The sequence below is a fragment of the Camelus dromedarius genome, chromosome 27 (genome assembly GCF_036321535.1).
Source record: "Camelus dromedarius isolate mCamDro1 chromosome 27, mCamDro1.pat, whole genome shotgun sequence".
Taxonomy (NCBI): Eukaryota; Metazoa; Chordata; class Mammalia; order Artiodactyla; family Camelidae; genus Camelus; species Camelus dromedarius.
Window position 1 is genome coordinate 2,185,184 of NC_087462.1, and position 25,337 is coordinate 2,210,520.

Genomic DNA, 25,337 nt, shown 5'->3' on the forward strand with positions numbered 1-25,337 from the left:
CCCTTCTCCCCATTTTTCCTTTTATTTGTAAATTTAAACATTTGCTAATGGAGTAAATACCCCAAACCCCCAAAATAAATACCACCAGGAGAAACAGAGCTTTTGCAATAACTCTCACCCCAAAATGCTTCTCCCCAGTGCTGCCTTCTCGGCTCCTCTCCCCAAAGTTAACTCCTGAATCTGGAATGTATCCTTTCCGTGCTTGAAAAAAATTGCATCTCCAATATATATTCCCCCCAAATGTCTCATTTTAAGTTACTGCAAGTTCACAATATTTGGGAGTTTGTTGTTCCACTGGATGTAATGTTGTTGAGTCCATCCGTACAGTTTGCCTGTGGCTGAGGCTGCTGATGAATATCCCATTGGGTGAATTTCCCACAATGCACTTCTCCATTCTCTCAGAGATGAGCATCTGGGTTGTTTCTGAGTGTCCACCTGCTTCCCAGTGCAGGGATGGACAGTCTGGAGCATGTTTCCTGGGGCAAAACCCCAGAGTTTCTCATGGATATGTATCTGGGCTATGTTATGTGGCTCGTGAATGTTCAGTGTTGTGATTATCATCAGTTTGTTTTCCAAAGCAGTGTGGAAGAGCCCTGTGTACCCACAGCCTCTCCAACATTTGGCATTGTTGGACATTTTAAATTTGAGGCAGTGCTCTAGGGGTAAAACGGGGCCTTGGTATGGCCTTGTCATGCATTTCCTTGATCTCTAAAGAGGTTGAACATCTCTTCATGCACTTGTTGGCCACCCATATTTCATCGTTCTCGTGCTTTTTGCACTGTTGCTTCTTGGGTAGCTGCCTTTTCATATTGGAACTTCTTTTTAAAGGACTATATAAGTCCATCAAAAGGCTATAACATTGTTTATAGCACACATTCTCAACAAGGGCAACAATCAGTACTTGCAGAGGAGTGAAAAAATCTTACTCTTTTAATGTACAAAATGCAGATATAAACAAATATAAAGCATATCTGTGGTATCAAAATTTCATAAGGGGTGATTAGGAAAAAATGTCTAAAATAACTGGGGGAATAATGAAAAAGGCTGAGAAGCACTGATTTATAGCAATTTCACAAGTCTATGGCAATGAACATCCTTAAGGGCATATGTACCTTTTCCCAAGTTCAGGGTAGGTTTCCAGAAGTTGGCCTATAAGGTCTGAACTTGTCTGAGGCCTCTGCCATACCTGCCAAATTGCTTTCCTAATTCATATTCACGTTCACTTCCAAGCAAGTTATGAAAATGGTTATTTCACCACATGCTCACCAGCACTGGGTTTTATCAGTTTAAAAATCCTTACTGATTTTGATGGGTGCCAGAGCATGGTATGTTCTTATTGTTTGTTATCCTTTCTTTGGTCTCTGTAAGGCTGGATGTTTTTTATATGTTTGCTAACCAGTTTGTCTTTTGGGAATGTTCTAGGGTGGAAGAAATGCAAGCCAACACATCTGGAGGAAAGGGGATCTTTTATAGACAGTGGCAGTAACTTAGCTGAGTTGTGTCTTAAAGTTATACAGAAAGCAGAACTTGTAAGTGATGAACTTGGATATTTAGCAGAAGGGAATTTCCAGTCAAGTGTCAAAGGTGCAGCTTGGTTTCTTCTTGCTGCTCATAATAAAATGTGAGAGGAAAGAGATTGATGGAGAAGAAAACTGTTAAGCAAAAAGGAACCAGGACTTGATGACTGGAGAGATTCTTAGTCTACAAAAGTCACAAAATAAGCTAAACTTAGGAGATTCACAGTTAGGAAGGCATCCTCCGGACCAACATCACTTAGCAGCTGGGTGACCTGGGGCAAGAGTCTAAACCTGTCTGAGCCTCAGTTTCCTCACCTGTGATACGGGGTTACAAAAGTAATAGCACACACCTCATAGGGCTGCTGTGAGGGGTAAATGAGTAGCCTTGTGTAAAGTATTTAACTCTATGCCCGCAGGCCCAGGGGTGGCCGTGTGGGGAAAATGAGTGGGGGAGGCTGCTTCTGAGTCCCCATTACTGCCCTCTGGACCCCAATCCCGGCCTGGCTCTTATCAACCCATCTCTCCCCTCCCCTCCTCTCCTCCCAGGTACCTAATTCCCTAAGGCAGGGGAGGGACTGAGGATTCAAGCTGGGGATTAACAGAGGCCGATTAGAGATGAGCTGAGAGAGGAGGGGGTTCTCTATCCCCTTAACCCTTTCCTCTCTAGAGCCAGAGCCGGGGTATCCACCCTGCTTCCTTTGGCTTCATGTGTGTGAGAGGAGAGGCCATCTCCAGAACCTCCCCACTCCAACCAGTGAAACACCCTGGAAGAGGCATTAGGATTAGGGCGTCTGATAGGCTGGTCGACTGTAGGATGAAGAGTTCCCCTCTCTGGGCCTCACTTTTCTCTTCTTAAAAATGGGGAGAGGAATCCGCAGATGGAAGGAAAAAACCTCAGCATCCCAGAGTGAACGCTCCCTGGACGCCTGAGATACTGGCTACTCCGAACCCAGACATACTGAGCACCTACCATATAGTCAGAGCTGATGTTACCACCATTTGCCTGAGATTTTCCGGCCCCCCCAGGGTGCACAGCATCGCACACAGAACCACAGAATTAACTTCCAGAAGCTCCCGGAGTCAGCCATGGCTCCAGAAAGGCGGCCCACGGTCTGATTCTCCTCTGGGGGTGCTGCCTGCACTCACCCTAAACCCTGGCGTCCTCCCTGGCGGAGTTGGGAACGACTTCCCCAAAGGGGTCCCTGAATCTTGGAGCCCCAGTCGGGGGAAAATGGGGTTGCAAGCAGGGGGAAACCCCCAGATAGAAGGACGGTAACAGAATCTCCTCCACTCCACCAGGCCCCGGCAAGCCCCCCTCCCATGGTCTCCTAGTTGCGCCAGACGCAGAGCTTGGAGTGGGGCGGGGAGAAGGGGGCGGTGCCTACTCTGCGGCTGCCGGCGGAGGGGGGACTGCGGGAGAGCGCTTGGTTGGGGGGGGGGGGCGCTGCGGCACCGCTTCCCAGCCCGCAGCGGCAGGCGCAGCAGGGGCGGGGGCGCTGACCCGCCTCGACCCAGCCCCTCCCCCGCCGCGGAGGCATCGCCAATAATCCTGACCTGGGAGGGGGCGCCCGCTTCCCCCAACACCTACCGAGCCACCGCGCGCGCTCCCCGTCCCCCGCCCCGCCTGGAGACCCTGCGGGACCCCCAGGCAACCCTTGCCCCCCAGGTCTGTCACCCTTGGTGTCCGAGTCTCTGTCTGTGTCCCCATCTGTCCCATCTCCCCACTGTGCGTGTTTGTGACTGTGTTTCCGGGACACCTGCACTCACGGGCAAGGGTGGCTGCCGAGATGGCCTGGGGAGGGATCCTGGGGATCGGCGTTGGGTCATTCTGAGGTCTGAAGTGTCTTTCTACGATTGTCAATCTGCGTGAGTGTCTAAGCGACACCCTGCAGGCTGTGGGTCTGTGTGTGTGACAGCGTGGAGGCTGTGGGTGTCTGGGTGACACCCTACAGGCTGTGAGCATGTGGGTCCCCGTGTGTCTGTCTGGCTGACACCCGCAGGCTGTTGAGTGTGAGTCTGTGTTCGCGGCATCCTGCAGAAGGTGTCCGAGAACCGCATCTGCGGTGAGCATCGGCCCCCGTGTATCTATCTAGGTGACACTCGCAGGCTGTGTGTGTCTGTAACACGTTGCAGGAGCGGCGGTGTGCGGTCGGTGTCGGTGTCGGAGTCGAGGAGGCCCGGGCCGCGAGTGTCCCCAGCCGTCTGCGTGTGTGTGTATGTGTGTGTGTGAGCGCGCGCGCGCCGTGAAGGTGGATCCGCTCCCTCCGCAGCGAGCCCGACCCGGGCCCCACGAGCCGCCGCCAGGACCGCTCGTCTGGCCTCCCCTCGCGCGGGCCGGGCCGGGGATGGAGCCGCAGCCCGAGCCGCCGCAGCCGGAGCCCGGGCGTGGAGCGGCCTGAGGCGCGGGCGGCGCGCGGGACTGGGGGGAGGGCGGGCCGAGGGGAGGGTCCTGGGCCGGGGGGGGCGGGCGCGGCGCGCCCCCTCCCTCGCGCGCTCGCTCCCTCCCCCGCGCGCCCTCCCTCGCCGCCTCCTCCCGCCGCCTCCGGCCCCCCCTCGCCGGGGACCGAGCGCGCTCGCTCCGGCAACGGCCTCGCCTCCTCGCAGCAGCGCCATGGTACGTCGCCGCCCCCACTTTCGTTTTCGCCCGGGGACTTTTTTGGGGGGTGCGTGGGCTCCGGGAGAAAGTTGCAAGGTCTGGGGGGGACAGGGGCGGGGGCCGCCCGGGGGAGGGGCTCGATCCGGGACCCCCGCCTCCCTTCAGCCGCCGCGGGACCCCCGCCCGCCGATCCACAACCCCCCCCCCCCGGGCTGGGGGCGGAGCTGGCACGCGGGGCGCAGCGGGGGACCCCAAGTGGGGGGCCCCTCGTGGGCGCCGCAGACTTAGCAGGGAGGGGCGGGGCTCCTGGGGAGAGGGTCCCCCCCAGGCCAGGCCCCCGCCCCCTCCTGGGCCCGGCAGGAGACGGGAGGGCGCGGCCTGGGGCGCACGACCCCCGAGCGCACAGCACATGGGGGAGCCGGGGCCGGGAAGGGGGCACCCGACGGGGCCGTGCGGGGCGGGGGTCGCGGCGGCCCCCGCGGGGTGCCCCAGCCCGGGCGAGCGCGGCGCGCCAGCTAGCGGAAAATGGCCGCTGCGGAGAGGGGCGGAGAGCGCGCAGCGGCCGCAGCCGGGCGCCTTGAACTTGGAGCCGGGCGGGCGGCCGGCCACGCTCGGCGCCGCGCAGGGGCAGCCACCCGGCCTGCCCTCTCGCCGCCTGAGCCCCGCCTCCGGGCCCGACCCCGGCCCTGCTGCAGCCTACGCCGGGTCCCAGACGGGAGGGGTCACCGGGTCTAGGCCAGGCGCGCCCCAGGCCCTCGAGCGCCGGTAGCTGCACTTGAGGGTTCCGGTGTCCGGTCCGCCGGTGTCGGTGGCATCCGCACTCGGGGGTTGCGTTCGGGGTACCCTGTGCTCTCAGGCGGGTCAGCGCGGGAATGCGGGGGTGCGTTCGTGGGTCTGTACGGCTGGGTGGTCCCATCCCTTTCCGTGGGTCCATGGGTCCCCAGACGTGGGGTTCTCTCCTTTATGTATCTGTGTGTCGGCGCATCCACGTGGCTGTGTGTTGTGTTGCGTGTGTTAGAGCATTGTGCGGCTATGGGACGGTGTGTGTGTGTTGTAACTGGGCGACTGTGCCATGCGTCCCCGTGGGGCAGTGTTGTGAAGCTGTGTAGCTGGGTTGTGTCCCCGGGAGACGTGATGTCCCTGGATGACCGTAGGGGTGTCCCTCTGTGAGTATGTGGAGGTTAGGGGGTTGCCAGTGAGTGGGGAACTGTGTCGTGTGGCTGCGTCTCAGGGGACTGTTGGGTGTCGCTGTGTGCGTGTGACTGGCGCTTAGTGACTATTCCTGGGGATGGGTCTATGCTCTCTCTCCCATCCCCTCCCCAGTTCCTTTTTTCCTGTAACCTCGACTGCCAGGTGGGGGACGGGTGCTCCTTCTATCTTGGCAAACCTCTGTCCCCTCCTCTCACTCCTCACCCCTCCAATTCCCCCTGCCTCCGGGTCCCCCATCCGCGCAGCCCTAGGTGGTCTCAGCTTGAGGTTCGGGCGCGAGGTGGCGCCGGGACGCGATCACTTGGCGGCGACGTCTCCCGCCAGGGGCTGCGCGTGCGCGGGGACCTGACCCAGAGAGGGGCGGGGCGGCGGGGGGGGTCCCCCCACCTCCGCCTCCGAAGAGGTCCCAAGGGATAGGTTGTTACTGGGTTAGGTCTGGACCAGGGGATGGCCCAGGAGACCTCCTCGCCGGATGGGCTGGGAGCTGCGCCCTCAGGCCTGCCTCCCACCGCTTGCCCGGGACCGGGCCAGATCCGGCGGACACAAAGTGTTTTCTCCCCTCCCGGGGAATCCCCGCCACGGCCCCCCCTCCCCGCCCCAGGGCGCTTGATATAATTTTCTAAATATAAAAGCCCCAAGGCCAGGCAGGAATCTCTGCTTTTTACTTTAAACCTGCATCCTCTCTGGGGGCGGATTGGGAAGGGGAGAAAAAGGGTTCTAATACTGACCCAGGGATGCATACACACACGACACTCGGCGTCCCCAGCTCAGGTCAGCTCGCCCACCCTCGGGTCCCTCCACTCCTGACTCCACTCCGGGGCACTGCCCTACACCACACTCCTCTCCATCCCCACCTGTCACCTGGTGCGCAGGGGGACACATTCTCCTGTAAGCACATTCAGCAGCACATGCCCATGACACACCCTCCCAGCTATGTGTTCACAGCCACATGTGTGCAAAACTCTGCCCACCCACAGGGGTCCGCACAACCACACACACAGGCACACGGACACACACACTCAAAGACAGGCACCTGCGCTTGTGGGAGGGGGAGGAGGCAAGCCCATCACCCCATCTCCCCGTCCAAGCCAGGTCCCTACAGGGCTTGGAGAGCAAAGACCCCAGCTGTAGGGGGGAGCTGGTGGGGATAGCCCTGAGGGAGGAGCAGGCATGTGATGTGTTGTGTGTTACTGTGTGTGTGCCAGGGTTTAAATACCTGGGAGGGGTTTTACCTGTAAGTGTGTATAGTTGTGTTTGGATGTACTTGTGTTATTGTGGCCCAACGTCTGTGTGTTGTGTTTGGGGTTGTGTGTGTGCTCATTTTTTGGATCTGTGCGTTTCCATGTGAGTCTGCATGGGTCTGTGTGTCACCTGGGGTCTGTAGATCTGTATCTGTTTGAGTCAGGGTGACACGTGAGGATCCGTGTTTTTCCGTGTGACGTTTTTCTGAATGTCTGTCTTTGTGTCAGTTCGTGGCATGTTGTGTTTGTGTGTCTCTGTTGTGTTCTGTGCCAGCTCTAATGTCACATCCCGCCTTTACCTCTGAAGACTGAGGAGGACCTTAACAGCCCCTTCTAGGAGCTTAATGCCTCATCTGTGAAGCGGGAACACAGGATGCCTCATGAGGTCGGAGCGGGGACAGTGTTGCCATGCAATCACAGGTCCTGGCTCCCTGCTGTGTCTCTTCGCTGGGTCTGGTGGCTGTGGAGTTACCGGGCAGGCTTGGACCCCTATCATACCTGCCTGAGCTGCTCTCACTTTTAAACATTTTGCTGTGAATTCCAGCCCCTGCAAAGTCCACTCACATTTTTAAAGTTTGCTTTTTAATAACACAAGCCACTCAGGAACATCTAAAGAGGCTACCAAAGTACCTAGAGTAAAAATCAAACCTTCCTCATAACTCCTACCCCAGGGGGCCCCCTTCCCCACTCCAGAAAGGCCCCGTTATCACCCAGCTTTGTCTGAGCAATTGCAGATGTAACAGATACACATTCTTATAAAGTATGCATGTATATTCTTTTCTTGCTTGTTTTGGGGGGTAGGTAATTAGGTTTATTTATTTTTTTATTTTTAGAGGAGGTACTAGGGATTGAACCTAGGATCTCACGCATGCTGAGCATGCGCTCTACCGCTTGAGCTATACCCTCCCCCTTACATGTATATTCTTATAATGGATCTATGCATATCCTTAAAAAAATCCCAAATGAGATCTTGAGTTTACCTGTTGAGTTTACAGCAGGGGTTCTCAACTGGAGTGGTTTTTGCCCCAGGGGACACTGGGTGATGTCTGGGGACGTCTGTGGTTATCACGACCTGGGGTGCTCCTGGCATCCAGTGGGTGGGGGCCAGGGACGCTGCTCCACACCCCCCAGGCCCCGGGATACCCCCACAGAGGATGGTCCATAGTGCTGGAGTGGGGAGCCCTGGTCTGCATCGCGCCTTCCCCCTGGGTGGCTCTTGGAGCCGTCTCCAGGTGGGAGCCCCTTGCTCTTTCGTGGAGCTGTGTAGTGTTGGATGCTGTGCCGTGCCAGCCTTGCTGGACTGGCCCCCACAGAGGGACGCGGTGGCCAGCCCCAGGTGGTTGGCATTAGGGTTGCAAGGTGACAGTCGACACCCTTGTGCATCTGTGTCTGGGACGAAGAAGCCAGGGAGTGAGCGATAGGGGAAGTGCGTTTTTAAACAAATGAGCTAAATTTTGCTCCAGAGTGCCAGGAGCTAAATCACACCCCCACTTCTGAGCACTTACCCGCACAGATCCAATCCGCCCATTGCTTTGCTAAGAAACCACTATGCACGGTGCACCGTTCTCACCTCCGTCTAAACACTGGCTGGTTTACCCACCACAACCTAGAGGGGCAGAAACTATCACTGCCGCATTTCACAGAGCAGGGAGCTGAGGCACAGGGAGGTTTAGCTGCTGGTGGAGAGGAGACGTAGACCCAGGCTGCAACCTTGTACTACAGCCAGCCCTCTGTGCACCTACTGTGTACACTGCAGGGGCCCCTCCTGCCCAAACTGGATTGTATATCCATGTAACACTTCAATGCTGTTTGTGAACTCACAAAATGTTCTGCCACTCATCACCTCTAATATATTAACACTGTCTTCCGACACGTTATCTCAGAGCCTTCTCCAGCCTTCCAGAGTGCGGGATGCGTCCTCTCATTGCCATTTTATAGATGTGGGGACTGAGGTTCTGAGAGGGAGGTGGTCTGTGTTCTGCAGACTTTGCCTTTGAGAGAACCTAAACTGCCTTGTGACGGCTGCTTTCGAGGGGGTGAGCATTGAGGGGAGCGTCCCGGGGTGGGGCTGTCTGGGGGTTGCTGCAAGCCAGGAGAGTGCTCTGAAGCCCCACTGCAAAGTTTAAATGTGAATTTGGGATGCTGCCCTCCACGTGTTCATGGCGTTTTGGAAATAATAAAATACTGCTTTATGTTATGTTGGCATTTGGAGTCCTAGATACCTGCCTCCTACCCCCACCCCCATTCACCCTGGGGTTTAAATGCTCCCCACAGCTGCGGGGTGCGGGGGGTGGTGGTTAACAAACCATTTGTGAACTGCTGTTTGAAAGACCGTCACCCACGTGCAGTGGGAGCCGGTGGGTCCCACAGCACACGGGCCCTTTGTATATCTGACTCCCTCTTCGTCCAGCCCTGGGGCCTCCAGTCGGTAGCGTCTGTTCCTGGGCCTCAATTTCCTCCTCCCGTGTAACACGGGAGAGTAACAGCATTGCTGGCGTCTTCTGTGCCCCTGGGCACGGGGCAGCTGCCCCAGGTTGTTGAGAGGGTATCATTTGTTCTCAGGACACTCGGAGAGATGAATCAAAATGGCCAAGCTTTCTAAGAATGTCTCAGTGCACGTTTGACAGAATGTTAAGGCTCTGCTAAGTGCCATCATCCTTCTGCTGACCGACCTGGTGGGGTGGGCACCGTTAGTCCGCTTCACAGGGGAGGACACCAAGCGGGGAGTGACAGTCCACACCACCCTGGTCTGTGGGGTGGCAGTGAGAGTTGCACCGGCCGCTGAGCGAGGCTGGGAGGATTCCGAGTGGACTAGGGGAGGCGGGGAGTGGGGGCTAGATGGTCAGGCTCCCTGGTGGCTCAGACTGGGGGAGGCAGGTCTGTGCCCATTTATTCTAGAGGGAGAATAATGGGGCTTGACGAATGTCAGCTCTGGGGCCAGGTGGACAGGCTCCAAGCCACTCTGAGTGCCTCAGTTTCTGGATCCGTGAAATGGGCACATTTTGGGGATCAGTAGGAATTCCTGGACACCCAGGAAGAGGCTGCAAGGATTTATCTGGCCAGCCTGAGGTTCTGCCCCGACACCTTCTCTCATGGGCTACTGGGGCAACATATAGGGGAGGCCAAAGCCCCCTCAACACCCAGTTCCCCTTTAGTGCTGACTGAGGAGAGAGCAGATTCCTATAGGCTCCCCTGTTGGTTGGGGCCCATCTGGTCAAGAAAGGGCAGTTGGCGCCAAGCCCGTGCTGGGGCTCTGCAGTCCCTGTCTAGCTCTCAGGGGAGCAGGGGGAGAGAGTGCCGTGGGACCCTTTCTCTTGCCATGAACCCCGGGTTGTACATCTTTAAGGGCAAAGACGCGCGCTCGCGCTCTCGGCCTCTGCACACGTCACTTCATTCTTTCCCTCCCTCCCCCCCACCTTGGCTCCTTTCTCCAACTTCCCGGCCAGCTCGGGGGGGGGGGGGGGAGGCGGGGAGGGTGTCTTCCAAATCCACCTCCGGCCCCAAAATGTCCAGCAGCAGCCCCTGCCTCCCCACTTGACTCGGGCGGGCGGTCCAGGGGTACCCGCTGGGGTCGGGGTGTGCGTGGCCCGTTGGTCCCCCCACCGGTACCCCGGCCCAGGGTGGCTCGAAATTCGTAATAATAAGCAGTAATGGGGGTTCATGAAGCATGGGGAGGGGGCGCGGCTTTCCTTTCTCGCTCGCGCTCTTTTTTCCCTCGTTTCTTTGAAAGTTGGATGTTGAGAAGTGGGAGGTTCGGGGTGGGAGGGGAGACAAATTCGGGGAGGGAGAGAGGAGGTTGCCAGAGGGAGGAGAGACAGAGACACAGGGAGAGACAGAGACGGGGGAGGAGGGGTGAGGGACAGGAAAGGAAGAGAGAGAGACAGAGAGAGGGAGAGAGAGAGGGAGTCGGGCGCAGGAGAGAGGGAGAGCTCGGAAGGGAGGAGGGAGGGAGACCGAGGGAGGAGGCGGCGAGGAGCGCGCCGGCCGCGGCCGCGGGGGGGGGGGGGGGGTTGGAAAAATGACTCAGTAAGTTCAGCGCGCCCGCTCCGGCCGGCCCTGAGCCTCCCGCCGCGCCCGGGATGTATTCGTCCCCGCTCTGCCTGACCCAGGTACGCCCCCCGCCCGGCGCCCCGGCCCCGCGGCCCCCGCAGCCCGGCCCCGGAGTTTGGAAGCCTGGGGAGGCGGGACGAAAGAAGCGCGCGTCCCTCCCGCCGCCGCGGCCGGGATGCCCCCCGCCCTGGGCCAGGGTCCCGTGGGGGATGGGCTGGGCCGGGGACCCCTCCCAACCCGGGACCCTCACCCAGGACTCCCGCCCCGCCCCCCGCGACCTCTCCCCCTGGCGGACGCGGGGGCTCGTCCTGCAGTCTCGCCCTCCCCCCACGCAGGACGCGCTTCCCCCCAACGCCCCGGGAAGGTCGGGGGGCCCCGAGGAGAAGGCCAAAGGCGGGGCTCGGCGCGAACCCCAGGCCTGGACGCAGGCCTGCTTTTAAGAGGATTTGAGGGGTCCTGGCTGGACGCTAATCGCCCTGGGACTCTTGAGCAGAGGACCCCTGTGATGTTTTGGCTGAACGCCTCCCAAGGTTGTGCCCGCCACCCTAGCCCTGGGCCGCCTTTCCCCCCATTATTGGCCCACGTGGGCGAGGAGGGGGAGGGGGCACGCGAAGTTGGAGGCGCCAGCAATGGGGGAAGGGGGTGCCCCGACGTCCCGGCTCGGTCTTCTTCACCCTCCCGCCCCTCAATCCGGTTCCGAGATTTTCGCCGCATCGATTCTGGGTTATTGAGCCGCCGCCGCCGCCGCCGCCGCCGGGAGGAGCCGGGAGGCCGGGCGTTCCGGGGTCTGGCCCGGGCACTGCGGCGCTGCGGACGCCCTCGCCAGCCAGGCACCTGCCCCTGCCCCATCCTGTAGCCTCTCACCCCTGGCCGTGCTCCCGGACAGCCCCGGGCTCAGCCCTTGTGCAAGGATTAAGGGGGTGTGTGGGGAAGGGGCCGCACCTCAGGGGACCCCTCCCCCAGCACCCGCTGGGAACCCCCAGATTGGCTAGTTCTACTTTCCGGCTCGGCCTCCACACCACGTCCTTGTATGTCTTTAGGCCCTTGGGGTCCCGGCTGGCCTCCGTTTCCCCACCCCCCCAGCTGACATGGGGCCAAGGCAGGTTGTGGAGAGAGGGTCTGCGTGGCCTCCAAGCTGTAAAGTGCAGGGCGCTGGGAGGTGGGAGTCGCCAGAGCTTGAGTGCCCTGGGGAGCACTGTATGGGGTGCGCGTGGATGCCAGTCTCTGCTGGGGGTTCCCCCTATTCATGGCCCTGGGGTGCCCGTCATTCACAGGCTCTTTCTCCCTGGCCCCCTCCGGCTCCTGGCCCCCCACAGGGAAAGTGAGGGCTGGTGCCAAGGGGGTCCTGGGCTTGTCCTACCCATGATCCCCTGGGTGACCTTGGGCATCCCTGCCCCTCTCCAGACTTCCCTTCCCATTCAGAACAACTTTGGGGGTCCTCTGAAGTGGTCATCACTGGCCCACCTCTTCCTGTAGGTCGCCCTGAAGCTCCCCCAGAACAAGTAGGGTCCTGATTGGGGTTGCCCTGTGACCTTGGGCCTCCCAGTCTCTGGGCCTGGGGCTGGCCTGCGTGGCCCCCCGGGTGCCCCCGCCCCCTCCGCCCTTCCCGCGCTCACTAGCTCCCAGAGCTGCCTGGGGGGCTGAGCCCGGGGAGGCTATTGCAGGCAAGGAGGTTGGATGGCCGCCTGTTGTCCCTGCGCCCTGGAATTCCCCCACAGGACTCCTCCGGAGACAGGCCTCCGTCCCGTCCACGCTGCCCAGAAGGGGGTGGCGGTGAGAACCAGAGCTGGCGCTGTGCTCCTGGGCCTGGCTTTCCCAGGTGGAAAACCAGGCTGGCTGTCGGTGGAAATATGACAATAAAAAATACCTGGGGTTGCTGTGTGCTAGAGACAGGGTGACAGACAGACAGACGGAGAGAGGACCAGGGAGCTCCCAGGCTAGGGTGGGGATGGAGTGGCCCAAAGGCAGGGGGCTCCCCTTCTCTGTTTATTTTCCCATGGGTGCCCCAAGCCCTGGAGAGGGACCACCTCTTAGACTCCCCCAGCAGCCTCAGTGTAAGCCCTGAGCTCCTTGCAGGCCCACCCCCAGATCTGGGGTCTCTAGCTGGGGGACCCAGGTGCCCCTGCAAGATCCCCCTCCACTCCTGGCTGCCTAATCACGCCCTACGCATCGCATCGCTCTCTGACTGTCTGCATCTCTGTGTCTCCCTGCCTCTCTCTCTTCCTGTCTCTGTTCTCTCTCCCTCCCTTTCTCTCCATCTCTCTCTCCATCTCTTTTCCCTCTCTTTGTCTCTGTGTCTCTCCTCACCCGCCAGTCTCTCCCTGTCTCTCGGTCTCTGGGCCTCCATCTCCCCCCTTTACTGACTAATTTTACAACCCAAGCCCATCCTAAAATAGCTCCCTTTTAGCTGATCCGACCCGGATCCTTCTCTGAGCGGAGACCAGACCGGCTAGGGGGTGCGCGGGGGTGGAGGGTTTGCTGGGCTGCTCAGGTGCCCGCCCGCCCTGTGCCCCGGTCCTGCCCACCGAGGAGGGGGGGTGGCCGCAGCCCGGGCGGCCCTGGAGGATTCTGGGAGCCCCGTCCCTGTTTCAGTGGTGACTCAAGTGCTTTTCACTTTTACTCTTAAGAGGAACTGTGGAGCAGCCGTTACTTCCATAAATCCTGCCGGCGGGAAGGCCAGCCTCCTCCCCGAGCTCGCCCCACTCTGGGCCTCCCTTCCTGCCTCCCTCCCGCCCGCCTCCACCGCCACGTTAGTTATTCCGGGTTTGGGGCCAAATCCCTCTTGGCTGCAGTGCCCAGGATTCCCCGGGGCCGCAGGCTGGGCCTGGGCTGAGGCCATGGCAGCGCCGGCTGCCAGGGCCCCCTCCTTCATTCATTCATTCTTTCCTTCATTCCTTCACCCTGTTCCTTCGAGGGGCGGCACTCTTTTTATTACTGCTTCTCCAGTGGGGAAATTGAGGCTGGGAGAGGGTCCCTGACTTTTGATTGATTTAATGTAGTAGATCTTCACTGAGCCCCTCCTATATGAGCCTGGGCACGGAGGGGAGAAGACATTGAGGGGTCAGCCTGGTATGGGTTCCTGGAGGCTCTGCTGGGATTGGGGGACCCCCAGCACCTCAGGGCTGGGAGAAAGGCCAAGACCAGAGAGGGCCATGACCTGCCCCGGGCGGCACAGCATGGCCAGTGAGGCTGGGGTTCAGGGCTACGGCCCACCTTGCTCTTTGGCCAGGACCGAGCAGATGGGCGCTCCCTGTGAGCCCCCCCACGTGTGGTCTGATGGCCTTTGATTGGCTCCTGTAAAAGGCACAACCACTCTCCATGTCTCTCTCCCTCTCCATATCTGTGTCTCCCCCCCCACCCCTTCTCTGCGGTGGAGGTGCCTCAGCGTCAGGGTCGGGCGCCTTGTAAATCATGATGCTGGGATTCTGGCCGAGTCAGCGTTCTCCCTCTTCTCTCTCTCTCCCTCTTCTCTCTCTCTCTCCCTCTTCTCTCTCTCTCTCCAGTGTCTCTCTCTCTCTGCCTGAGCCGCCTACCTCTCTGTCTCACACCAAATGGATGGGGCACACCAAATGTCCTGGGGCCTCCTGCCCCACGAACGCATGTGTTCACAGCCGCCTGCACACGCGTGCACTGCCTCCTGGCCTGGGTACCCAAAGCACACCCTCCCACACGTGCGAGCACACAGACGCACACACCCGCGTGCCCTGACAACGGTCACCGAAGCAGAGACCCAGGGCGGCCTCAGACCTTGCCCAGGTGGCTGTGTGACTCTGGGCGAGAGACCTGGCCCTTCTGCGCCCCGTGGCCTCACTGAGAAATGAAGTTAACGGTAATCCTCAACTCCTGGGGCTGCCTGAGGACTCCGGGAGGCGGGACATCGCCCGGCACGCAGTAGGAGCTCATAAATATTTGTTGTGTGAATGAGTGAACGGTTTTGCCAGTGGAGAGGAGGAACTTGAGTCTCTCCCCACATAAAATGGGGAACGTAATCATGCCTTCCTCGGATGCTTTACCCTTAGCACTGTTCCTCGTATACAGTAGGTGCCAAATAAGTGCAGCTGTGATTGTGGCCGTCGCTGAGCTAATCACTGGACTGGACATCCCATAGGCATTTTCCAACTTGCCCTCCTTTCCTGTCGGCTCGGTGCGGACCCGGCCCTGGGCCAGGTGATAGGAACAGCGGTGACTCCCCAAAACCTTGAGCCCTGACCCGCCCCCCCAGTGGGTGTCTGTTGGCCTTTCCCCTCTGCCTAGCCCTGTCCAGGGTTTCCCTGAGTTTGGCCAGACCCACGTGGGTACCAGCATCCTTTGTCCATCAGGGTGTGTGAGTAGGTACCAGGCAGAGGCTGGGACTGCGCCTTTCCTGATCTGGATGCTGGGGACGAAGCACGGAATGAAACAGATCAAAGCCGTGCCCCTGAGGGGCTGCAGTCTAGGTGAGGGGATGGCGGGACCCAGCTGCCGCTTTGGCTCCCTGAGGAGGAGGTGGCACGTGTCCTGGGGCTCAGCAGGGGAAGGGGGCCACACGGGATTCAGAGACAGAGCATGCCAGGTGCAAAACTGGCACTGCTGGTGAGTCCCGAGGATGGCGCCAGACCACGTGCTCGGGGGTGGGAGGGCTGGCAGTGGGGCTGAGGAGTCAGGAGGTTCAAGTTCACAGTCATAGGGACCCAGGTTCAAGTCCCAGCTCCTTCCTGGCTGCGTGACTTTGGGCTGGTGGCCTCAGTGCTCAGGGCCTTAGTTTCTCCCTCTGGACAGTGGGCAAAATAGTTGTTCCCATTTCATAGAGTTGAGAGCTCAGTAAATGTTCAGCCTCTAAATAGCACGACCTCACTCCCTGTCTCTCTCCCACACCCTGGGCTTCTAGCTCTGCCCCCATCCTTCTCCCAGGACACCAAGGCACAGAGGGGAGCTCAAGAGATCTAAGGCTTAGACTCACTGGTCACTTTGGTGGGAACTTTCTACTCCCTGGACTTAGCTTATCCAGACTCTTCCCAGTGGCCCTCAAGGCTCTGCACGGCCAGCCCCTGTCACCTCCCTGCCCTCACCACCTCCACTTTGCTTATTGTTTACTCTGCTCAAGCCTTGCCAGCCTCCTCATTGTTCTCGCCAAACATTAAGTGTGGTCTTGCCTCAGGACCTTTGCATGTGCTTTGTTCTTCACCTGGGAAGCTCCTGCTGTGGGTTGTCATTTTTCAGCTCTTTGTTCAAGTGTCCTCTCCTATGGGAGACCCTCCCTGACCACCTTCAGCTAAAAACAACCCCCAGGGGACTCCCCAGCCCCCTCCTCAAGCTCCTTTAAATTTTTTCAGAGCACTTTGTTCAGCCTGACATTTTATTATGTATTTTTTAGCTTGGTTAACATCCATCCCTGCCCACATCAGGATCTGGGTGAGGGCCGAGCCCAGGACATTGTCGGGTTCCCAGCATCATGCATGGAGCTGGCACAGAGTAGACACTTAGTAAATGTTTCTTGAACCAAATGAATCTCCCCCTCATTAGATAAGAGCTGTTCATAAGCTGTGATGCTGAGCTTGAGGGGAGGAGTCTTTCTAGGTCAGGAACACTTACTCTGGCACAAGAAGAGTTTGTGTTTGAATAAGAGCTCTGCCGTTTGACACTTAACCTGGGCTTAACCTGGGCTTAACCTGGAGGAGGGGACCAGGGCTTTGAAGGATGCATAGGAGTTGAGGATAAACACTTAGAAGGTGGATAAGAGATTCTCAGTAACATTTGTTAGATCACTGAGTGAATGAAGGAGAGAGAATCCTTTGCGGAAAACTTTTGGTAAGGGAATTGGAGTTTCATGTCCTGGTTTGCTTCTGCGGGCTGTCAGAGTGGGAGGGCCACAAGGAGGCCCAGAGAAGGGCACAACCCAGCGCACAGTTGACCAGTTCATAGTGCCCAGCAAAGGCTTGGACCCAGTTGCCTACCTCCCAGCTGCTGCTGCCCTCTTTGGCCAGGAAGTCCCAGTGGGCCAAGTGGAGTTTCTGAGAAAGGCCTGGTCTTGCTCCCTGCCCTCACCTTGCATCTCTGATGACCAGGGCAACGGATAAGCTCTCCGCCAACCCCTAGCAGGGTGCAATGTCCCTTTCTGCCCATTGTACAGAATGAGAAACTGAGGCCCAAAGTGGAGTATCAGTTTGTTCCTAGATCATACAGGAAGTGAAAATGGAGACCGTTGTCACCCACCCTCATTCCCTCCACAAGTCTGCCTGGCAATGAGTGCCTCAGCCCTGGGCCTCAGGCTGAGGGGAGAGTGAGTGAACTGGACTCAGAGACCCCTAGTTGTGTGGTCCAGGCTAGTCTGGAAGAACACTGAGGAGAGCAGGAAAGCTGCCTGACGAAAGGCACCCTGGAGACAGGGCTTTGAGGGATGTGTAGGAGTTCAGGAAGATTCTTGGCATCTAGCTTGCCTTGGCTGTCTGCCTTGCCCTGTCCACCAGTGAGGCATTGGGAGGTGCTTGGGGAAGAGGCCTTGGTCATCACAGGTCTTGTGGGACAGAGAGTGATAGACCTGCCTCTCACCTGGCCTGACCTCCTGGGGAGGACGTGAGAGGCTAGGGCAGCAGGTCCATGACCCAGTTACAGGCTGTTTGTCTTCCTTTCCCCAGGACTAGCTTGGGTCACCAGTGACGTGGGATCCCACCCCTGCCCGCCTCCCTGGCACCTTTCCCCAGAGAGGGCCCGGGGGCAGGTAGGGATAAGAGAGAGGCATGGGGGCTTGGAAGGGGGAGGAGCTGGAAGACAAAAGGGACTCAGAAAAGGGGAGGGGGCTCAGAGACACAAGGGTTCAAGGAGAGGAAGAGTTTGGGCCCCAAATAATCACAACAACAGTAATAATAGCTAAGACAGGTTTTTGTGAGCTGGGCAGATAATGGGGCTCATTTGCTAGGAAGAGATAGCACCCCGCATTCAAGAAGGCCCGCCGGCTGACACCCCAGCCGCCCTTCCCAGCTCCCTCTTATCATGGCTCCAAGAAGCTCCAGGCCTCCAGTGGCAGCCGTTGCCCAGGTCTCCTGCCACCCTGGCGTCCCCTCCGCCGGGGGCAGCACCCTGTCCCGCTATCAGTTACCCACTGCTGGCCTCTCCAGTAGGATGGCCTGGGCTCTGGTCCTGGCTCTGCTGACTGGCTGTGTGACGGCAAGTGGTTCCCCATCCCTGGAGAAGCCCCCGAGGTTGGGCAGGGCCCCTCCACCCTCCCTCTGCCTCAGCAGATCAACCTGGGCTGGGGTCAGCGGCAGCAAAAAAGGGCCCTGAGGTCCAGTCCCTGCCACAGCTGTCACGGTGACTCACGCGTCGGGGGACATTGGCGTGGGGGAGCTGGGCTGGGACAAGCCGTGCCCCGGCCTGCCCCACCCTGCGAGGGCAGGCTATTTTCAGAGCCTCAGTAATAGGGGAAATCTGAGGTCGTCCCCCACCCCCAGAACCCCAGGGCTAGGAAAAGGCATCACCCCTGTTCCAGAAGCCCAGCAGTCCCCCCAGGCAAGAGAAGGGAGTGGGGTGGAAGTTCTTCTCTGCCTTCCTTTCTCTTTGAATTTTCACCCCTGGAGGCTGAGAAACCAGGTCCAGGATGTTCTGCAGACTCAATTTCTCTTGCTGAAAACTGGCGAGAGTCAGAAAGCCCTCCCATGGCCTCACGTTGTTCCCTGAGGGGCCCAACTGGGGCTGCTTTTTGTGGGGAAGTCAGATGGACGTGGGTTCCAGTCCCAGCCCTGCCCCTCATGACAGGGTCTTCTCTTGGGGTCATGGTTTCTTCATCTGTAAAGTAGGTGTCGTGGTCACCCAGCAACACCCACCAGGCAAAGGGAGGGGAATGTTGAAGTCTTAGCTCTGGCCAGGTCTCAGAGCCTCCATGAGCCTTGATATTTTCATCAGTGGAATGGGTCTATGGGGGGCAGGCTAGGGTGAACCAACCCCCAGGGACCCTTCTCTCTTCAGCTCTGAACCTCCAGGGCCGAGCACCACTTTCTCTACTGCATTCTGATCTCTTGCCTCCATGAGCCTCAGCTTTCCCAGCCCCTGCAATGGGTCTATGCAGGAACTGCACCCCACCCCGGCTTCCATTAGCTCCTGATACCCAGGTGGCCCCGTCTTGGCCTGTGGACCTCAGCCATCCTGTCTGTACACCTGGGTAGGAGTGACATGTTGTCCTCATTTTTCCATCATCGCCAGGAGCCAGCAGAGGCAGCCCTCTGACCCTGCATCTGGCGTCAGCTCCCTCTGCTGAGCAGTGGGTCTGAGAAACAAGCCCCAGGGACATATGCTGAGCCTGGTGTCTCCCATAATCCTTGAGCACCCAGAGTGTGCTCAGCCTTGCCCTAGCCATTCGGGCTCACACTCTGGTTCGGGGGTTTGCAAACTACAGCCCCAGGGCCCACGGCCCATCGGCTGTCTTTATAAATAAAGCTTTATTGAGACACTGTTGTGCTGGTCACTTACGTCTCCTCTGTGGCCAATCTTGCCCTACAGGCAGAGGGGACCTGTTGCAACAGAGACTAAAATGCTCACTATCTCTTTTAAGATGCTTTTGAAGTTTTCTGACCCCCATTCTAGAAGGCAGAGAATGGGTCCAAAACACCATTCTACTGACTCATATTCCCCATCTGTTCAATGTGTCCCCCATCAGCCTCCACTTGGGACCCTCAGCTTGTCCTACCTGTACATGGGGGTTCAAGACAGTCCTCCACGAACATCTGCCTTGGCCTGTGTCTTCAACATAGTCCAAGCCTCAGTTTCCCCATCTGTGAAATGGGTTGTTTTCAGACCCAGTGAACTTCTGCTGGGTCCCCTCTGGTCTTCAGTTGTCCCCAGGAGGTAGAGGGATCTGCAGTGGCCGCCTGGATACCTCTGCCCTGCCCTCCCTCTAGTGGCTCTGCCTGGGGCCCCTCCCACCTCAGTCTTCCTGGCCGGGCAGTAGGTTCACGGGGCCGCAGCGCTACCTGACCTCTGGCCTCTCCCCCTCTCCACAGGATGAGTTCCACCCGTTCATCGAGGCGCTGCTGCCTCACGTCCGCGCCTTCGCCTACACCTGGTTCAACCTGCAGGCGCGGAAGCGCAAGTACTTCAAGAAGCACGAGAAGCGGATGTCGAAGGACGAGGAGCGCGCGGTGAAGGACGAGCTGCTGGGCGAGAAGGCCGAGGTCAAGCAGAAGTGGGCGTCGCGGCTGCTGGCCAAGCTGCGCAAGGACATCCGGCCCGAGTGCCGCGAGGACTTCGTGCTGGCCATCACTGGCAAGAAGGCGCCGGGCTGCGTGCTCTCCAACCCCGACCAGAAGGGCAAGATGCGCCGCATCGACTGCCTGCGCCAGGCCGACAAGGTGTGGCGGCTGGACCTGGTCATGGTCATCCTTTTCAAGGGCATCCCGCTGGAGAGCACCGACGGGGAGCGCCTGGTCAAGGCGGCGCAGTGCGGCCACCCGGTGCTCTGCGTGCAGCCACACCACATCGGCGTGGCGGTCAAGGAGCTCGACCTCTACCTGGCCTACTTCGTGCGCGAGCGAGGTGAGGGCGCGCGGCCGCAGGTCTGCAGGCGGAGGGGGGAGGCGCCCTCCCGGTGTAGATGGGCAGGGCGGGCCCCGCGGGTCTGAGGGCGGAGGCAGGCGCACGCAGTCCGAGGAGGGAGGCCGACCCGGGAGAGGTCCGAGGAGGGAGAAGGTCTACCGAGGGGGGAGGCAGGTGCAGGTGCAGGTCCAGGGGGGCAGTGGGCCTACACGGAGGTCCGAGGGGGCAGGCGCATGCCGCGGGAGGGTCTAAGGGAAAGAGATCCAGTCAGTCCAAAGAGAGTCTTGGGGGGAGGATGTGGCAGGGGCGTCCTGGGGGTCTGGAGGTAGGGGCCAGCTCTGACCTTGATGTCTGAGGGGGCTGGCAGGCAGGTCTCAGGTTATGAGACCCAGTCCCAGAGGGTCTCTTGGGAACAGGGGTGTGGATAGGCGCGTGACCCATGGGAGAGGGACAGTATCCCTCTGGGGAAAGCTGGAAGAGTGTTGGGGTTGTGCACTGTGAAGGCTGGCCGACTTGCTCTCAGACCTCCCCCAGAGACCCAACAGGTCCCATGTTTGTGCCAAGTGGAAAGCTGGGGCTCTGTGTGTGACTTCGGCTAGGTTACCACCCTCTCTGGTCATCAGTGTCCCCCACTCTGTGTGTTCTTCCAGCTGGGTGTTTGCTGGCTCTGTGGTCACATGGCCCACATGGAGACCAGTGGGTTCCTGAGGATGGGGAATTCCATGGCAGCTTCCTGGAGGAGGAGGCTCCACTGAGCTGAGCTCTGCAGGATGACTGGGCAGTGATGAGCATGAGGATATCCCAAGTGATCAGAGCCTGGGCAGAGATGTGGGGACTGCTGGGCGGCCCAGCCCTGAATGTCAGCAGCCCCGGTGGCCCAGGGCAGGGCCTGGCTTGGGGGGCAGTGGGTGCGTCGCTCTGCTGCTCTCTGGTTGTGTGGTCAGTGGAGGTGTCGGAGCCCCTGCCTTGATCAGGCCTCAGGAGACTGGCTGAGGTCGTGTGTGCGGCGTGTTGAGCCCTGGCCTGCCGTGTGACGGGTGTCGGCTGTGACTGTCTTCATGTGGTACTGGGTGCGCCTGGAGGACCTAACAGGCACACGTCACAGGCCCCGCCGCGCCTCTCCACGCTGAGTCTGGTACACACATGGGCGTGAGCCTGCACCCACCCAGGGCTGCTGAGTGTGTCAGGTGGCTGCACGGGGGTTGCAACCCCTGTCCCAGCCCCCATAGACCCCACATTAACCAGAAATGATGGAGGAAGCCTGGTGGAGGGGTGGTGAGAAGAGGGGGGACTCAAGGGCCGAACCACCCCAGTTCTGAGCGCAGCCCCGCCGTTTACTGGCTGTGTGACTGTGGACACATCCTTGTCCTGTGCCTCAGTTTCCTCCTCTGTACAGTGGGGGTAACAACCGTGCCAATTCCTAGTGATGACGGGAGGATTACGTGAGGTCTCCTGGTCTGCGTGGTGTGCGGGAGGGAGAGCGGGGACTGAGTTTCCCAGTCTTGACCTTGATTCCTTGACCTTGACCCCAACTGCGCCCACCCTGACCCCCAATTAGCACCAAACGCAGTGGGGCCAGAGGCAGAGGGGTGGATAAGGTGACTGTGCTGTGGGCGTGGGGTGGGGGGGCAGGGGCGGCCTTGGGGGCCGCAGGGCTCATTGCCATGCAGGTCCAGGTCTCTCCCACCACATCCATCCTCTGCGCCTGGCCCTGCCCCCACCTCCTCCACGCTGAGCTGATAAAATTTTGAAGCGAGTTTTCTGCCGGTGTCAGCACAATCTCGGGCGCCTCCCCTCCCCCAGCGGCCCCCTCCCCCCTCCGCTCAGCAGGCAGGCCAGGCCTCCAGGCCTCCCCAGACACCTTCACGTCCGACTGCCAGGCCTTTGCTGGCCAGTCTGGTGAGCCTCCTCGCGTGAGGGCCCCGGGAAGGTCAAGGCTGTACCGTCCCCTGCTTCCAGCCGGCTCCATCATCCCAGGGGATCTCTGCGCAAACCGGCCCCAGCTGACCCAGCTTCAGCTGGCTGGGAGCGAGGGTCTGGTGTGAGGTCTGGGCCTGGAACTCAGCTCCAGCCCAGCCACCCGCCTGTCCGCTGGGTGTTCCAAAACAAGTCGCTTAATCTCTCTGTGTCTGCTTTCCTTGTCTTTAAAATGGGATGCTCAAAAATAGCTACCTGATAGGAATGTTGGGTTCTCACAGTACAAGTTCAACAAATTACCCCATGGAATCATGAAGACAGGTACCAAGCATGGGGCTAGAGCTCTGTGGACTGTTATTATTAACATTATCATTCTCATTAGGGTTACGATTTCCTACCGCAAAGCCTGTGTCCATGCTGTTCCCTCTGCCTGGAGTGCCTGTCCCATACAGAAAACTTCTACTTATGCTTCAAAACCTCAACTCCTTGCTTCACTTTCTCTATTTCTTCCATTTTTTTCTGAGGGCTCAGCAGTTTTCCATTCTTGCAGCAACCCTGCGAGGCAGGAATCATTGTTGTACCCATTTTACAGATGAGGAAACAGAAACCCAAAGAAGGTAGCTGCCCTGCCCAAGGTCACACAGCTAAGAGAGGGCAGAGGTAGGATTTGCACATAGGCAGCTTCTTTTGCTGACACCCCTGCTAGCCTTCCACGCTTGGTGGCAGAAGGGGATGGAGGTAAAACGCAGTGTACAAGGTGGGTGTCCAGTCCATGTGGCATGGCCACGTCCAGGCTGTGTTCTAGGATCCCACCCACCAAGGCCTTATCCAGGGTTCCTGGGCTGAGGCCACCCTCTGGGAGCCCCTTACTGAGCCTCACGTCCCCAACTTCCATCCAAGGATACCCTGTCCTCATCTGACCAGCGTTCTGTCTGCTTATCAGCCAGACAGTGGTCTGACTGCAGAGAGAGCTGGCCACCTCCTCCCTCGTCTCCCCTCGTGGGTCCCAGGGCTGGAAGGAGTCCAGGCCAAGGCCGGAGTGCAGTGTCCACTCACATCAGCCCTGCTGGGAGGCTGTGGGATTGGTGGGAGTGGGAGAGGCAGGCCTCGGTTGGCCTCTGGGGGCGGGAGTCACAGAGTGAATGTTGGGACGGGCAGCTGATATGACTGAAAGGAGGTACCATTTCCAGGGTCAGAAATGGGACCTTGGAGCCCACAGAATGACAGCGAGAGAGACATGGAGAGACAGAAGGTCCCAGAGACATCGAGAGACACAGAGAAACCCACAAGACCATACATGCATTCTCTGTCCTTGGACAAAGAGACAAGGCCTGGCTCCCCTCCCGCACAGCCTCCACATCTCTCCCAGAGGGTGTCAGGTGGACTGAGGGGGCCACACCCCAAAGGGGAGTCCTAGGCCTCTATCCTCTGGTTTATTTTGGAAGACGGAGAGGTGGGGACAAGGCATGAGAAGGTCCTTTTAGCGTTAGGGACCCTAGGCTGGTCAGAGCCCAGGGTACCTCCTGGGGCCAAACTTGGCTGCCCCAGGCATCCATCTGGCACCATTGTGGACACAGGGGCCTGATTCCAGGGTGGACTCAGTGAGTGCCTCTGGGCTGCCTAAGGGACAGCTGGGGGACCGTGATGAGGGAGTGGCATAAGTTCCACCTTGGGACATTGGGGCTGCCCACGAAATCCGTACACTTTGCTGGGGGTAGAGAGGAGTGGTGGTGGAGCTGGCAGTTCTGTTAAATTAATAAAAACCTAATGACAGTGAGGGGTGTGGAAAGAGGCAGCAGGAGGGCACTCTGTACTGGGAGGGCCTGTCTGAAATGACTTGAGACAAGGCCTGAAGGAAGTGAGGGAGCCACAGAGGGTTTTGAGTGAGAGTGTGCCAGGCAGGGGGAGGCACAGCCAGTGCAAAGGCCCTGGGGCTGGAATGGCTCCACGTGTAGGGAGCAGAGGTGAAGGCCGCTGGGGGTGTTGGAGGGGGCGGGAGGGCCTGCGGCGTGGCTTCCCAGTGAGGGTGATGGGGGGGCCAGGAGTAGGGGACCCCGGCCCTCCTTGTCCTGTTTGCATTTGGGAAGGAGCCTGGAGGAAGCAGGGCCCAGAGAGGGAAGCCGCCTGCCCAGCCCCGAAGCCCAGCCAGGCCTCCCCACCCCCTCTGGCAGCCTGAGAAACCTGAGGCGCGGGCGGGCACTGTGCCAGGGGCGGCGGGGGAGGGGCTGCCAGGCCCGCCCGCTCCGGCAGCTGCCAGCCCGCCCCGAGCCGCCAGCCCAGATGGTGCCCAGCTGCTGACGCTGCCGTGGGCTGGCCTCGCGTTCCCGCCTCCTGTTCCCGCCTTGTTCTGTGCCAACCTCCCGGAAAGGCACTGTGGGCAGAGGCCGGCTCGGGAAGCTTGCAGCTGCCCGAGGGGCTGCCCAGGGTGCCCAGGGAGGGGGCAGAAGGAACTGGGAGGGGTCTCCATCCCCTCCTGGGTAGGCCTGGGAAGCGACCCTAACATCAGAGACAATAGTAATAGCAGACGCACATCGTGTGCCTGGTGCTGAGCCCGGCTCACGTCGGTTTAATTCTCTCCACCACCCTGGGAGGGAGGGACTGTTGCCTTCTATGTTTCAAGTGAGGTCACAGGCCCAGAGACACTCAGCCACTTGCCCAAGGTCACACAGCTCCTAAGAGGTGGGGCAGAATTAGAACCCACAGATCCTGAGTCCTTGAAACCACTAAAGGAAAAGAACTCAAAACCACTTTTGAGGCTATCAGATGGAACCCACACCCTCCCAGATGTCCACATCATGAAAGGATCAGGCCCAGAATACAGAGTGAACAAACGAATGAGTATTTGCAAACCCTCATCCTGCAGTGCCTGCCGAGCCAGACGTGGGGCCACGGTCCCCATCAAGCGCACCCTGGGCTCGGATGGCAAGAGGAAGGGCCTCAGCCCGGAGCGAGGGAGCCTCGCTCAACCTCAGCTCTGCCCCTGGCTTGCTGTGTGCCTTAAGGCAAAGCATTCCCCTCTCTGTTCTGGGTTTGGGGGAGAGCTGAGGCCAAGAAGGTCAGGCTTTGTGGGCCACAGAGAGAACCACTGGGTGCTGTGCTGGGGAGACAGAGGGTGGACATGGATGGGAGGGCGTGTGAGGGCACCTGTTCGTTTGGGTAATGGGCACCATTTGTGTCCACACTTGTTCCAGGCTGTGCAAGGTGTGTTTCCATTTCTGAGCCTGAGTTTTGCCATCTGTAAAGTGGCAAGGATAAGAACGGTGTCTGCTGCGTTGACAGTTGGAGTCAGTGATCCCTGAATAG

General features: G+C 59.2%; 1 protein-coding gene across 7 annotated transcripts in view; it reads left to right on the plus strand.

The window, feature by feature from the left end:
* Positions 1-3,957: 3,957 nt before the first annotated feature.
* NFIC (nuclear factor I C) overlaps positions 3,958-25,337 on the plus strand; it is a 62,968-nt gene continuing 41,588 nt past the window's right edge. For 2 of the 7 annotated variants that reach the window (XM_031436900.2, XM_031436905.2), the window contains exons 1-2: positions 3,958-4,131; positions 19,586-20,117. In XM_031436900.2, the coding sequence (XP_031292760.1) occupies positions 4,129-4,131; positions 19,586-20,117 (535 nt within the window). In that variant the 5' untranslated portion in view covers positions 3,958-4,128. Of the gene's footprint in view, positions 4,132-10,366; positions 10,673-19,585; positions 20,118-25,337 lie in introns of those variants that run through there. The other 5 variants (XM_031436902.2, XM_031436903.2, XM_031436904.2 and 2 more) reach the window with 4 other exon arrangements.